At 38.7% G+C, this 14,481-nt stretch overlaps 1 protein-coding gene across 2 annotated transcripts in view; it reads left to right on the top strand.

Moving 5' to 3' along the window:
- Nucleotides 1-13,510, top strand: part of ddx46 (DEAD (Asp-Glu-Ala-Asp) box polypeptide 46) — a 54,035-nt gene extending 40,525 nt beyond the window's left edge. For both annotated transcript variants that reach the window (XM_080201445.1, XM_080201446.1), the window contains 10 exons: nucleotides 1,136-1,300; nucleotides 3,447-3,609; nucleotides 4,188-4,381; nucleotides 4,485-4,622; nucleotides 4,810-4,959; nucleotides 5,146-5,319; nucleotides 8,249-8,467; nucleotides 9,541-9,685; nucleotides 10,000-10,073; nucleotides 13,118-13,510. In XM_080201445.1, the coding sequence (XP_080057571.1) occupies nucleotides 1,136-1,300; nucleotides 3,447-3,609; nucleotides 4,188-4,381; nucleotides 4,485-4,622; nucleotides 4,810-4,959; nucleotides 5,146-5,319; nucleotides 8,249-8,467; nucleotides 9,541-9,685; nucleotides 10,000-10,073; nucleotides 13,118-13,165 (1,470 nt within the window). In that variant the 3' untranslated portion in view covers nucleotides 13,166-13,510. The remainder of the gene's footprint in view (nucleotides 1-1,135; nucleotides 1,301-3,446; nucleotides 3,610-4,187; nucleotides 4,382-4,484; nucleotides 4,623-4,809; nucleotides 4,960-5,145; nucleotides 5,320-8,248; nucleotides 8,468-9,540; nucleotides 9,686-9,999; nucleotides 10,074-13,117) is intronic.
- The last annotated feature ends 971 nt before the right edge of the window (nucleotides 13,511-14,481 follow it).

Raw genomic sequence — 14,481 nt, forward strand, 5'->3', positions numbered from 1 at the left:
GAGGAAACCAGAACACCTGGAAGAAACCGACGCAAATGCAGGGAGAACGTGCGGACTCCACACAGACAGTGACCCAAGCCAAGGATCGAACCTGCTTCCTGGTGCTGTGAGGCAGCAGTGCTCAACACTATGCCACTATACTGCAAACTCAATCTCTAGCACATAGGAATATTTTTTCAAAATGTGATGGCATTCAAATTCATAACTTGCCATGGAAGAACAAGGAGTGCAAGAATATGGGAACACCACCACCCCTTCAAGTCACACACCATTCATCACAGCTGGGCTAAATTGTTATATTTCCTTCCCTAAGATTACTTCTGATGTAACTACATCATAAAAATTGTAGTGGCTTAAGAAGGAAGCTCACCACCACCTTTTTGATGACAGTTAAGGATTGGTAATAAATACTGGCCATGCCCACATCGAATGAATGATTTTTAAAAATTACGTGCAGAAATAAGCCATTTGCTTCAACTGGTCTGTGGCTTCTATTTTACAACTACATAGCTTCCTCCTAATCTGTTTCAACTGAACTGAACAGCATATCCTTCTATTACTTTCTCCCTCATTCAGTTGTCTAGATTCCTCTTAAATCCAGCTATGCTACTTACCTCGACTCCTCCCTGATTCTACATTCTAAGGGTAGCCTGAATTCTTTAATGCACATGTTGGTAACCATCTTATAGTTATGGCCACTAATTTTGGAATCCTCCTACAAGTGAAAATGTTCTCTCAATATCTACCTGATTGAACCACCAACACTTAGAGACTACTGTGCAAAAAATAAGTTTAAAAGTTTTTAAAATTCTTCTCTTGTAGAGTGAGAAGCAGTAAAAATGCCCATTCGAAGCACAGGCTGATGCCAGTCACCTTGCCTGCTATTTTATTACCTCCCTAAATTGTGCCCCTCCCACCCTCCCATGACTCTGCCTCTGTTAACAGCAAGCTCTGGGGTGGAAAATGGCACTACAGCTCAGCAGTATTCTAATGAAACTGGCAACCCAGTTTCTCTTGGTGATGCTGCTGCTCTCAAGATGGTTTGTGTGCAATCTTATTTCTAACCTATAATTTACCTACGATATATGTTACTGAAAGTCAAATCGACTAACAGTTGCTATTTGTGAATTTATAGGTAATGCGGATAGTAGAAAACATTCGACCAGACCGACAGACAGTTATGTTTTCTGCGACATTCCCCAGAGCGATGGAGGCCCTAGCACGACGAATACTAACAAAACCAATTGAAGTTCAAGTAGGCAGTAGGAGTGTCGTTTGCTCTGATGTTGAGCAACATGTGGTAGGTGTTGGACAAGAGTGCAACCCACTCATTATTTTGTTTCCACAGCTGAATATTCATGTATTGACCAGAGTTCTACGACCTGGACAAGAAGTTTTCATTTTCTTATGGATGGTGTTGTGACCATTTTGTTTTATTATTGGTAGTTTTAAATGTTGCTTCTTAGCCAACGTGAAACCTTTCTCTTTCTGAGAAAAAATATAATTACTACCATTGCATAACTGCTTCTTAAGTGAAGCCACACCACTGTAACCAATTCTAACACAGTTGAAGAAATTTGATAACGAGCTGAATTGACGCTGAGAAATTTGGATTGAAGAAGATCGAATAATAAACTGGGATGGAAAAATTTGACCAAGATTTGACCATTGTATTAACAATGATGTGAAATGAGAGGAAGTGATGCACAGTATCCTGCTGGTCAGAACACAGTTGGATTTTTTTATACTTTCCTGGGATGTGAGTATTGTCCATCCCAAAGTGCTTATGAGAAGGTGATAGTGAGCCATCTTTTAGAACCATTACAATCTGTCTGGGTGCAGGTATGCCAGTGGTGTTGTTAGGGAGCTCCAGGATTGACCTAGGTATGGTGAAAGTATGTAGTATGTGGCTTGTAAGGGAATTTGCAAAGTAAAGTGTAAAGTTTATTTATTAGTCACAAGTAAGGCTTACATTAACATTGCAATGAAGTTACTGTGAAAATCCCCTAATCGCGATGTTCCAGTGCCTGTTCAGGTCAATGCACCCAAGCACGTCTTTCAGAATTTGGGAGGAAATCCACGCAGGTACAAGGAGAACGTGGAGATTCCGCACAGACAGTGACCCAAACTGGGAATCGAACCCAGGTCCCTGGCGCTGTGAAGCAGCAGTGCTAACCACTATGCCACCCCAGTGGTGGTCGCTCCATGAATCTGCTGGTATTATCCTTCTGGGGTGTAGAGGTTGTGAATTTGGAAGTTGCTGTTGAAGGAATCTTGGTGAGTTGCTGCAGTGCATCTTGAATATGGCACAGGTTGCTGCTATTGTGCCCTACAGGTGGAGGCAGCGAATGTTTGAGGTGGTGGATGGGGTTCCATCAAAAGCACTATTCTGTCCTAGATGATGTCAAGTTTTTTTTGAGTGTTGTTGGAGCTGCACTCATCCAGGAAAATGATTTCAGGATAGAGTTGATTGTTCACTACACAGAGACATAGAGCTAGCTGGTTGAGCTGAACCAGTACCACTTTGATGGGAGACTTTCTATTTGCCATTGTAAAATGTAAGTTAAAAATTGTGACATGGAACGTGTATATAGGCAAGAAATGTGCTTCATATGCAAGAGATTTATTATGCTGGGAAGCCACCCATGGCATTATTTGTGGGCAGTTGAAGGTTTAATAAAACTTCAATGACTTATCAGGGCCACTTGGGTCACTATCTGTGCAGAGTCTGCACGTTCTCCCTGTGTCTGCATGGGTTTCTTCCGCGTGCTCCGGTTTCTTCCCACAGTCTGAAAGACGTGCTGGTTAGGTGCATTGGCCATGCTAAATTCTCCCTCAGTGTACCCAAACAGGTGCCAGAGTGTGGCAACTAGGGGAATTTCACAGTAACTCCATTGTAGTGTTAATATAAGCCTTATTTGTGACTAGTAAATTAACTTTAACTTTACTTTTTGATTAGAGTTAGCCATGGGGTTTAGGAAAGAGATCCAGTATCTGACGGAATTGGGTTATATCCCTGTACTGAAATGGGTCCTGAAATTCCAGGAGTATCGCAGAACTGGGAACACTGATGTAGGTCTTGAGATCTATGAGTTGAAAGCAAGGGAAACCGTTGATTATTGGAGAATTGAGAGATGCTTTTGAGTAAAGAGGGCTGGAAATGCATGGTTAGAGGATTTGTTTTTATGGGGTGGATATAAGGGAGTTGGGGCAGGTGAGGTCATGTGGCCCAACCGAAATAATGGGGTTTGGGAAAGTACAACCCTAGATTAAGTAGTTGTGATTTAAGACTACTTGAAGGGCTTGTTTTAATAACCTTGTGGATAAGAGGATCCTGGGAGAATAGGACCCAAACTGTACTTGACCCCTATTAGTAATCTAAGAACGTACATAATGAAAATAACTAAAATTATAATTCCACATTATTTTTGTTTTTATCCTCACAGATTGTCATAGAGGAGGAGAACAAGTTTTTGAAGTTGTTGGAACTCTTGGGTCATTACCAAGAAAACGGCTCTGTTATTGTGTTTGTGGACAAGCAAGAGCATGCCGATGGTTTATTGAAGGACCTGATGAGGGCAGCCTACCCCTGCATGTCATTACATGGAGGTATAGTGGAGAATACTTTCAATTACCACTTAATCCCCAGTGTTCATATTTTTCCACAATTTACTTTCATCTCCTTGTGAAGGTGCTGACTCTCAAGAGTCTCAAGGTGTGGCTGTATAAGTATCAGTAGGTAACTTTGAGCCTTATTTGGGAGAGGCATATGTCACAGAACATTCTTTGAGTTTGGAAACTGGGTAATGCATAAAATCTCGCATATTGGATAAATATTGCAAAAAGAATATGGATATTAAAAGAAATTAATGTCTCTTGGAATTAAGTTGAAGTTCCAAAAGTTGACATACAAATCCAGCTAATTAAGGTATCGTGGGATGTGCTGATATCATAAAGGAAAAGTACTGAGAACATTTTTACAAAGTGCAGCCTGTAATAGTCTTCTGCCATATTTGAATAAACAGCTGTCTCATTTGTTCTATGGTTGGTTTACCAAAACACCGTGACATGTTCATTCATCAAGAAGCATCCTCGTTTTCCAGGTTTTCAGGGACTTGAATTTGTGACCAACTCCTTATGTTGTTATCTTTAACACAATGCAGAAAATGTAAATAATTTTGTTTCAGGTATTGACCAGTATGACCGCGACAGTATAATCAATGATTTTAAGACAGGAGTGTGCCGATTGCTTGTGGCAACATCAGTAGCAGCACGAGGACTGGACGTGAAACAGCTGATTCTTGTTATCAACTACAGTTGTCCCAATCACTATGAAGATTATGTACATCGAGTGGGACGTACTGGAAGAGCTGGTAACAAAGTGAGTAATGCACAGAAATTTATCTTGGATCACTGATGAAATGCTCTCTTAGGTTTGATTAAATGCAGTTTCTATTTGTCAGTAGCTGTCTGCTGTTTTGTAGGGTTATGCCTATACGTTCATTACTGAAGATCAAGCCCGCTATGCAGGAGATATAATTAAGGCCTTAGAATTATCAGGAAATGCTGTTCCACTCGAGCTGGAAAAATTGTGGGATGATTTCAAAGAACAACAAAAGGCAGTAAGTAGTAATTGTTACTACGTTGTATGATTGGGTTCAAGGATTGTCCTTTTTGCCTTTTATACAAAATGCAAGTATTTTGAATATTAATATTCAGCATGAAATTAAACTAATTTGAAATTAACCTAATTTTAGAATAATAAGGCACAACCCCGTTAATTTCTGTTATTTTCTTTGCATTGTTAAGGAAGGAAAAACTATTAAGAAGTCTAGTGGCTTCTCTGGGAAAGGCTTTAAGTTTGATGAAACAGAACAAGTTCTAGCAAATGAAAGAAAGAAACTACAGAAAGCTGCGCTGGGTCTACAGGATTCTGATGATGAGGACACTGCAGTCGATGTAAGTATTGCAAAGTGAACTAAGCCTACGGTTTTGGAATTTGGGGGTAAAGGCTGTCATGCACATTTGTGTTATGCTACCTGTATCATATTTGAATTTTGTCATTGCTGACTGTTTATATTAGTGAATACATCTAAATTACTTCTGATATCATTTTATTATGCTGTAACATTTGGTTTTCTTCAGATTGATGAACAGATCGAGAGCATGTTCAATTCCAAGAAGCGTGTAAAGGACATGGCAATGCCAGGAGCTGCCAATGTTCCAGTGCCATCTGCTGGTAATGCAGAGAAACTGGAGATTGCTAAGAGGTTGGCACTGAAGATCAATGCTCAGAAAAATCTTGGTGCAGAAGCTCAGGTAATAGATGTCTAATGTGAACCATTGGAATGTTAACTAGTTTGAAGCTACTTTGATTCAGCAAACTTTGAGTTTACTAATATACATACGGTTATTTTATCTAAAATAAATTAGAATGGGAAATTATTATGCAAGTAAAGAGGAAAAACTACACCCAGCGATAGAAATATTTTGAATTCCGTTTGCCAGTTGAGAAAAGAGAAGCATTGACAGAACTGTTTTCAAGACAGGGAATCTTGACTCATCAAACATTTCCTACAACACCACATAGAATCTAACCCCACAGGTTTTGCCCAAGTTGTGTTGTGTCTTGCACCTGACCAACCTATCTGAACGTAGCCAGAACTTCTACAGAGAGAATAGGACTTGGTCACTAAAATTGCTCTTTGACAATGCAGTTTATTAAGTTGGTTAGTTCTATATTTTTATATTGATCAATAATTATTGAATCATCAATAATTGAATGTAGTTAACTATTTTTTTCAACTTGTGTTGGGAGTAACATTTCACATAAATTTAGATTGAAAATATAGACAGCAATGTTTTCTTCAAGTTTGGAAACATTTTTTTTCTCTCTAGCCAGTTAGAGTTGTGCAGTAACTTGTGAGTGATGGAGATGGGCAATGGCCTAGACGGCACTTTCTTGTAGGGGTTTTGAATTCCTGTGACCTGTTCCCTTTATCCAGTTAATCTGTGTTGCAGCACATTTGCCACTTCATTTTGTAATTTGGCAAATTGGTCATTTAATTTCTTAAGTAAATTGCTATTTTTGGAAGTATGACCACGTAACTAAGAATGTTTTTCATGTTATTTAGTTAGTTTTACCTTCAAATGTGATTTTTTTTTAACCAATAAAAGAAAATCACACTGGCATTATAATAAAAATGTACACAAACAGATTAGCAACTAGCTTTTGAAGACAGTTCTGCATTTATTTTGGAGATTATGTATCAGTGAAGAAAAACTTCACATTGCCCTCTCTAGAAATAACATCAGTGAATAGCTATTACACCCTTGGTATACTTTATGATAACCTCAGAGTTGAGCAGATTTTTCATAGGCAATATTAGTTAATTTGTAATATCTTACTGCATTTGCAATAAAATTGAAATTTGAATTAAAGCAAAATACTGTGAATGCTGGAATCTGAAGCAAAAACAGAAAATGCTGGAAAATCTCAGCAGGCCTGACAGCTTCTGGGGAGAGAGAATAGAGCCAATGTTTTGAGTCTGGATGACCCTTCGTCAGAGCACAAAATTTGAAATTTGGTACAAAATCAAGTTATGCAAACAAATGATTGTTTAAAAAAAATGTTCTTCATAGATCCAAGCTGTTTTATGTGGATCCGCAGCTAATTTAATATTTTTGGAACATCAGATAAAATCAAGAATGTGAGTGTGAAAAATGTGAAGAGTGTCAGAATGGAGTGAAACTCATAATGGATAAGATTAGCTGCGTAAAATAATTTCCAATGTAGTTTTATTTAACTTCACTTAGTTGCAAGCTATGAACCAGAGGTCAGTATCTTAAATCAATTAGCATAAGCGATCGCTAGCAGACCTTCATACACAGTTTCATAAAGGTACTTTTTGCAATGCTCCTCATCTAGGCAGAGGGAGATCTACTTTGGTTTCTGCTTAGAATCATTATTCAGAGATTCTAGGTAGAGAATGCACCATGGGACGTAATTGGTCTCTGCTATAACAGTCTCAAAATTGAATAGGCTGCCAATTAAAATGTGAAGACTGAGAGAAATACCAGAGGTTGTCAATAAAGACGTACTCCAGTGGATATCAAATCTCTTGGCGACAAATGAAAGCAGGTTGTCCATAATAAAATTCTGTGTTACTAGTATAATCTTAATGGGATTGAATGGTTGAATTGTTATTTTCACCGTCTGAGCAGTAATCTGACAGAGATGATTGTCCATCTTTTATAAAACCCAGCTGATTTTCATTCCTTTGACTTTAATGGATATAAATGTGGCAGCTCGTATAATAAGCATATGATTCACACTACTAGTTTACTGCAAAGATGTGAAAATGAAAATCTACCCAGACGTGTTTGTGTGTTCCATGTTCTGTTGAATGATTAGATATTCTGTTTTGTATTGTGGCACAGCAATGTCAGTCCACACTATTAATGGGAATGTCTGCTTTCAGGACACATCTCTATTTTCTATTCATTTCTTGTCCTATGATTACCATGCCAGTTGTATAAGGAAAAATATGATGTGGAGATGCCAGCATTGGACTGGGGTGGGCACAGTAAGAATTCTCAACACCAGGTTAAAGTTCAACAGGTTTATTTGGGAGCATGAGCTTTCAGAGCGCTGCTGACCTGATGAAGGAGCAGTGCTCCGAAAGCTCATGCTACCAAAGAAACCTGTTGGACTTTAACCTAATGTTGTGAGACTGCTTTTTAAGAAAAAGTAGGCAGTAACATTTGATCGTCACTGAGAGACTTGTGTGTCAGAGAATCAACAGCCATCTTTCAAGAAAAGTAAGCCACCAAATAATGTGGGGTCATGTAATCCACTGTTTGTTTATTTATTTTTCAGTAAATCTTAAGTTACTGCTTTGTTTTCTGACACTCGAGTTACCAACCATTTCTGGCTAAGAGCATAAAAGATTGAGAAGATCTTCAAGACTGAATTATTGTTTCTAAACAATATTAAGCAGAGTTGAAGACTGGCTCAGAGTAACTCTCCTATCTGTTTCCTTCTCATTCCCTGCGTCAGGGGACAGTTTTACTTAACATTTCTTCACAGTGGCATAGTTGAAAGCTTGAAATGTGGATGATCATGGTGTGTGAATTTGTCCTGCCATTCTTCCAATAGGTTGTGTCATTCTATGTGCAGCATTCCCAGTAATATGCTGCATTTTCTTTTTTACTGTTAATTACATTTATTTTATTCCCTTAAATTCAGGATGTTATGCAGCAGGCTACAAATGCTATCATGAGAGGCCGCACTCTCCAAGCTCCAACTGTGTCTGCTAAAACAATTGCAGAGCAGAAAGCGGAAAAGATCAATGCCAAACTCAACTATGTGCCGGCAGAGAAGCAAGATGATGAGAAACCAGAAAATGCACAAACAGAATCATTCAAAAGATATGAGGAAGAGCTCGAGATCAATGATTTCCCACAGGTGAGAGGGTGTCTTCTGGGAGGACTTCAAAGTTGTAAATTAACTGGACTCCTGAACAACTTGAGATTTAATACTTTGGTATCATCCATCTATCTACGACAGTTCTCTGCTTCTTCACCTAGTCACTCAAAACCAAAGCAAAAACACTGTTGTTTTAATTAGATGACAGTTAACCAATAATACAACGCACACCCTCCATATAAAGATTCAAGACTTTATGCACGACCACCTTGCCCTTGGCATTTCCTGAGACCTCTTGGCCTCAATCACCAACATGGCGATATCCAAATGCTTTTATTCATGAGTGCCCTTAACAACTATAGTCTTATATGCCCCATTCCTTATCTTTGGTTCTCCTTTTGCCACTGCACATCTACAACTATTAAAGTGTTCAAGGACTCCCCCTTTTAAACCCATTCCCACAAGAAAAATTTCAGTGTTTCTAAATCCCTATCGTTTCACCCACTTACAACCATTTGCTCCCTCAAGATGCAATCAGGAATGTAGCTGGTGCATTCCAAGCCAGCTGAGTTATTTCACCAGTTGGTATATTGTTCTTCCACCATTGCTGACTAACTGAATGGGATCGCTCTTTCTCTAATAGATCTAAGAGATTTGAACGAGGCTTGGGATACTGTCAATCGACTTAGTTTTGTGCTCTGCTATGATTAATGTGAAATAATTTACTTTTGGTCTGTGACTATAAAGATAACTGGTAATATCGTATTTATACGATATTGCCTCATATCTCCTTGTGTGCCTTGGTGTCAAACTGCTAAATAAAGCTGGCAAACCTTGGGAAATTTATTATAGACACTATATAAATTCAAGTTGTGTGAAAAATGGGAATAAAATTGCTGGTTAAGGACAAAAGAAAATTAGAAAGATAAATGCTTGATGCTTTAATAAATGATTTGAAATGTGTCCATGTAGGAATGCTAAAAAGATACCAAAGGCTTTATTGATCTGAAGTCCAGGTATAGTAGAATTGAAGGACCTTTGTGTAATATAAGCATGCACCGGGGTTGAAGTATCTGCCATGCCTTCATTTCTTTGCGATTAACACTTTATAGACGGCCAGGTGGAAAGTAACCTCCAAGGAAGCACTGCAGAGGATTAGTGAATATTCAGAAGCTGCTATCACTATTAGAGGCACGTACTTCCCTCCAGGGAAAGAGCCCAAAGAAGGCGAACGGAAAATCTACCTTGCTATAGAAAGTAAGCATTGAATGTGTTTAAAGTGTGACTTGCTGAAACACTGCTTTAGGCATCATGCTCACAAACTGCAGTTATTGCTGTGTTGTTTAAAGAGTGGCATATGAGACAGGATAGATGGAAAGCACAACAGCCTTTTGATGCTTCATTAATGTTTTATTTACATGTTTTATATTTGCATTCTAAAATTAGATGATAATGTACAATTAAGAAGTCAACTGCGTACTTCAATTTTGACTTGCTTGCTGCTGAATTTTAGAAACTGCTGTATTAATATGCTTTCATTCTTTGTAACATATTTTCCTACCATTTAACAGGTGCCAGTGAACTGGCTGTTCAGAAAGCTAAAGCTGAGATTACAAGACTTATTAAAGAAGAACTTATTAGACTGGTAAGCAGCTTAATGGAAAAATTCTTTGAAACCCTTCCCCTCCACCCAGTATTGACAAAAATCACTTGCAATAAAATGATCTTTTGAGTGAGTTTAATAATCTGTTTCTAAACCCTTACTACTTATACAATAAACATTGACTGAATTATTGCCATGTTTTACTTTTATTAAGTGGGACTGCTTAGTAAGGGGAAAAAAATCTGCATTTTGTGATCAAAAGGACAGAGAAATACACAACATGGAAATAGTTGTCAGTGGAATCAGTCTGTCAGTCTTTATCCTCAACACACACACAATTCCATACTTCTAATCACATTTGCCCATCCTTTGTCATATCCTTTAAACTCCTTTCCCTTCATCTAGCTGTCCAACTTAATCTTATCTCTTGGCTTATTTTGCCATCTCAACTACTAATCCTGAAAGTGAATTCCACAGCCTCTCAAATCTGTGTAAAGAGGTTTCTCCTGCCCTCTGTCCTAAATCTCTTGCTATAATCTTTCGTCTAAGACCTCTTGTTTCTAGCCCCTCAACTATTATTAATAGTTCACTTCCATCTACCCTGTCGCATACTCTCATAAATTTAAACATTGTTGTCAGCATTTCTATCAGAATGCCCTATCTTCTCTTCCTTTAATGAAAGCACCCAATATTTCAAGTCTTCCTTCGTATTTCCATTTCTTCATATCAGCCAACATCCTATTGGGTCTGTGCATGATGCTTCTCTGTCCTAACTGACATGGTAAAGATTTTATCGTAGGTTCATCATTTCCTCTGTGGATTTTGCATTCTATGCCTCTTGTAATGAAACCTAAGATTCCATTGGATTTTTTACATCTCTATCAAACAGGTGCAGCTTTTGATTTCCTATGAGCCTGTACCACAAAGGCCTTTGCTGTTCCAATGTACTGAGCTTGCTTCCATAGAAAATATATTTGGAGGTCTTGGTTTGTTTGAACAAAAGGGTTTACCACCCTTGCTGACACTTAAATCAGTAATACTTTGTGGCCAATTCGCTCCCTTGTTCCCACCATTGTCTCATTGTTTTTGTAATATCATTTTATAGCTTCCTGTAGTACCTTGCTAAAAGGTTTTTTACAGTCAAACATCCAACTGCCCCAGCCTCATTTTGCTATGTTTGTCATAGAGGTTTGGGAGATGTGCCAACTGATTTTTAATTACCCACATCAGTATTATCTCAAGTAATATTACATTAAGCTAAGATTTCCCAGTTTTTTTTTCCTGATGTGAAACCCCCAGTGACCTCGCAATAGCATCAGGGAACCCAAAGCATTCTCAATGTTATTGTCCCTTTTTTGGCCACGATATAGATGTGAATAGAGAAATCAAATGTAACCAAGTCCTTTCTAGCTATATCCATGCATATATTAGGATTAGGAAGAGATATTTGGTCATAAATACATTCGCTAGCTACGTGGCCCTTCACATTTACCCCTGGCCAAGCACCCCTCCCATCCCCCTCTATGACCCCTTAATATTAATTCCTGGAAGTATACCCATTTTATGAGTATTCGAAGTAGTCTAATAATTTAGAAGATATCTTATAAAAGTAATAGATTATAAAAACACTTAAGTCTTACTTTTGTCAATTTTAATGGGAGGAATGATGATGGAAAGCTGATTCTTAAATCAGACAATGATTTGCCCCACACGCCCCTCGCTCCCACATGTCCTTCGCTCTGGGAAAGAGGGCAGCACCTTTCCGATTGAGATTTTTAATTGAGAACAATTGGTTTCACCCCAATTCTGGCAATTTCTCTTTGCCAGCAGAATTGGCCAATTTGAAGCTCCCCTCACACCAAGAAATTTTAGGCTTCTTATGATGTGGGCTGGCCTTTGTTTCTAATGTTCAAGAATTGTATTTTGTTTTCTAACAAATGCACGTGTACACGAGAAACTGCATATTACTGACAGCGGAGGAAATTCCCTTTATTTCTCTCATTGCTTTTGAGAGCCAGCTATTTGTCATTTTAAAATGGGGATCAGGTTTAGGGGGTGGAAAAGCTAGTCTGTTAGCAACATAAACATTTATGTTTCAAAAAAGTTTGTAACAGGCAAGGATGGGTAGTTCTGTAGGGTGTACGCATAAGGTGTTTGAAAAGGTAATGATTAACAGTGTTTGATTGGTGGTCAGGATCTAGGTAGGCTGGGTGAATGGGCCAGGAACTGGCAAATGGAATTTAATGTTGGCAAGTGCGAGGTGGTCCACTTTGGTAGGAAGGACTATTACCTACGTGGCAAAAAACTGCAGCAGGCGATGGTGCAGAGGGACCTCGGGGCCCTTGTGCATGAGTCGCAAAAACCCAGCCTGCAGGTGCAGCAGGTGGTCAGGAAGGCTAATGGGATACTGGCCTTCATAGCAAGGGGGATTGAATATAAAAGTAGGGAGGTCTTGCTGCAGCTGTATAGGGCATTGGTGAGGCCGCAGCTGGAGTACTGTGTGCAGTTTTGGTCGCCGCACTTATGCAAGGATATTTTGGCCTTGGAGGGAGTGCAGAGGAGGTTTACTAGGCTGATGCCAGAGTTGAGGGGGTTGAGCTATGAGGAAAGGCTGAATAAACTAGGCTTGTACTCGTTAGAGTTTAGAAGAATGAGGGGAGATCTCATTGAGACATATAAGATGATGAATGGGATGGATAGGATAGAGGTGGAGAGACTCTTCCTGCTCAGAAAGGACAGTAGGACTAGGGGGCACAGCCTCAAGATGGGGGGGGGGGCGGTTTAGAACGGAGTCGAGGAGGAACTTCTTCACTCAAAGGGTGGTGAATCTCTGGAATTCTCTGCCCGTTGAAGTGGTGGAGGCTGCCTCGCTAAATATTTTTAAGACGCGGGTTGATGGGTTTTTGATAAGCGAGGGGACTTGAGGGTTATGGGGAGAGGGCGGGAATGTGGAACTGAGCCACGACAGATCAGCCATGATCTTATTGAATGGCGGGGCAGGCTCGAAGGGCTAGATGGCCTACTCCTGCTCCTATTTCTTATGTTCTTATTAACTGAATTATTGAACATTTGCTTTTTTGTTGCAGCAAAACTCCTACCAGCCAACCAACCGTGGACGATACAAGGTTTTGTAGGAGACCTGTAAAATGTATACAATGTCTACAGTCTATTTTGAAGGTAGTCCATTATTGTGGCTTAATTGATTTATTTTATTCTCTCTATAATGTTAAAATTACGAATTCATTTGAAAATATTTTTTAGCCATTCTACAGAATCTGTAGAATCCATCTTGTGAATTTCTGGAAACTGTGTAATGCAGTAATGAGATAAGTTTCTGTTGAAATGTTAAACTTTTATTAAATCCAACTTGTTATACGTGAACAAAAAGTACTCATGCTTTTGAAGTGTACAAAACTTGTCTTTTGTAGGCTGGGTTACAAAAATGTCAAGAAAGTCAAATAAATGAATATTATCTTTAATTTTATGGCTTCCTTCATTAAATCACCAAACATGTGAGAAGTTCTAGTGATAACTATTATGTTGCCATCAAGCATTTTATTCTGATCTTACTAGGCTTAAAGTACCAATAAAAGTGGCTCATAATGCTTCTTCTTTTTCATTTCTGCATATAGAATCAATTGTTCTGAGTGTAAATCCATTTTACTTGGGTAGAAAAATACTTGCATTTTACAGCACCTTTTATATACTCAGACATCCCAGCCTCTAATAGCAGTTAATTATTTTAGTGGTCATTGTCAAAAAACATATCCTATATGTGTATCCCACACAGTGCAATGGATTTAGTCACCATTTAACTCTTTTTGGGGTTGATTAAAGAATGAAAGAAGAATTCCCTGCTTAACTTTGAAATAGTGTCATGAGATCTTTTACTTCAATGTGTGAAAACATGCATCCTGTTAACTCATCTGAAAGACAACATCTTCTGTTACACAGGAACTGTTTTTTAGAAATAAAAATGGAAAATACTGGAAATACTCAAGTCAGGCAGAATCTGTGGAGGGAAACAAAATTTACAAGAATACAATAGGTTGGAGCAGAGGTAGATTAGACAGCCAATTGAGCCTGCTCCACCATTCAATATGATTGTGGTTGATTTGAGTTTCAACTCCACTTGCCTGCCTGCATCCCATATCCTTTGATTCCTTGAGTGATCAAAAATCCATCTATTAATATAGTCAATGATGGAACACCTTGGAGAAGAGGATTCCAGAGATGCACACCCTTGAAGTGAAAAAATTTCTTCACATTTAGTCCTAAATAATTGATCCCTTATCCTTAGACTGTTCTCTATGTTCTAGATTCCCCAGCCAACAGAAAGAACCTTTTGGGTCTACCCTGTCAAGCCCCTTCAGAATCATGTATATTTCAAAGAGAGCTTCTGACGAAAGGTCATTGACCTGAAGTATTAACTGTTTCTCTCCACATATGC

The sequence above is a fragment of the Carcharhinus amblyrhynchos genome, chromosome 13, assembly GCF_965287045.1.
Source record: "Carcharhinus amblyrhynchos chromosome 13, sCarAmb.v2.hapA, whole genome shotgun sequence".
Classification (NCBI taxonomy): Eukaryota; Metazoa; Chordata; class Chondrichthyes; order Carcharhiniformes; family Carcharhinidae; genus Carcharhinus; species Carcharhinus amblyrhynchos.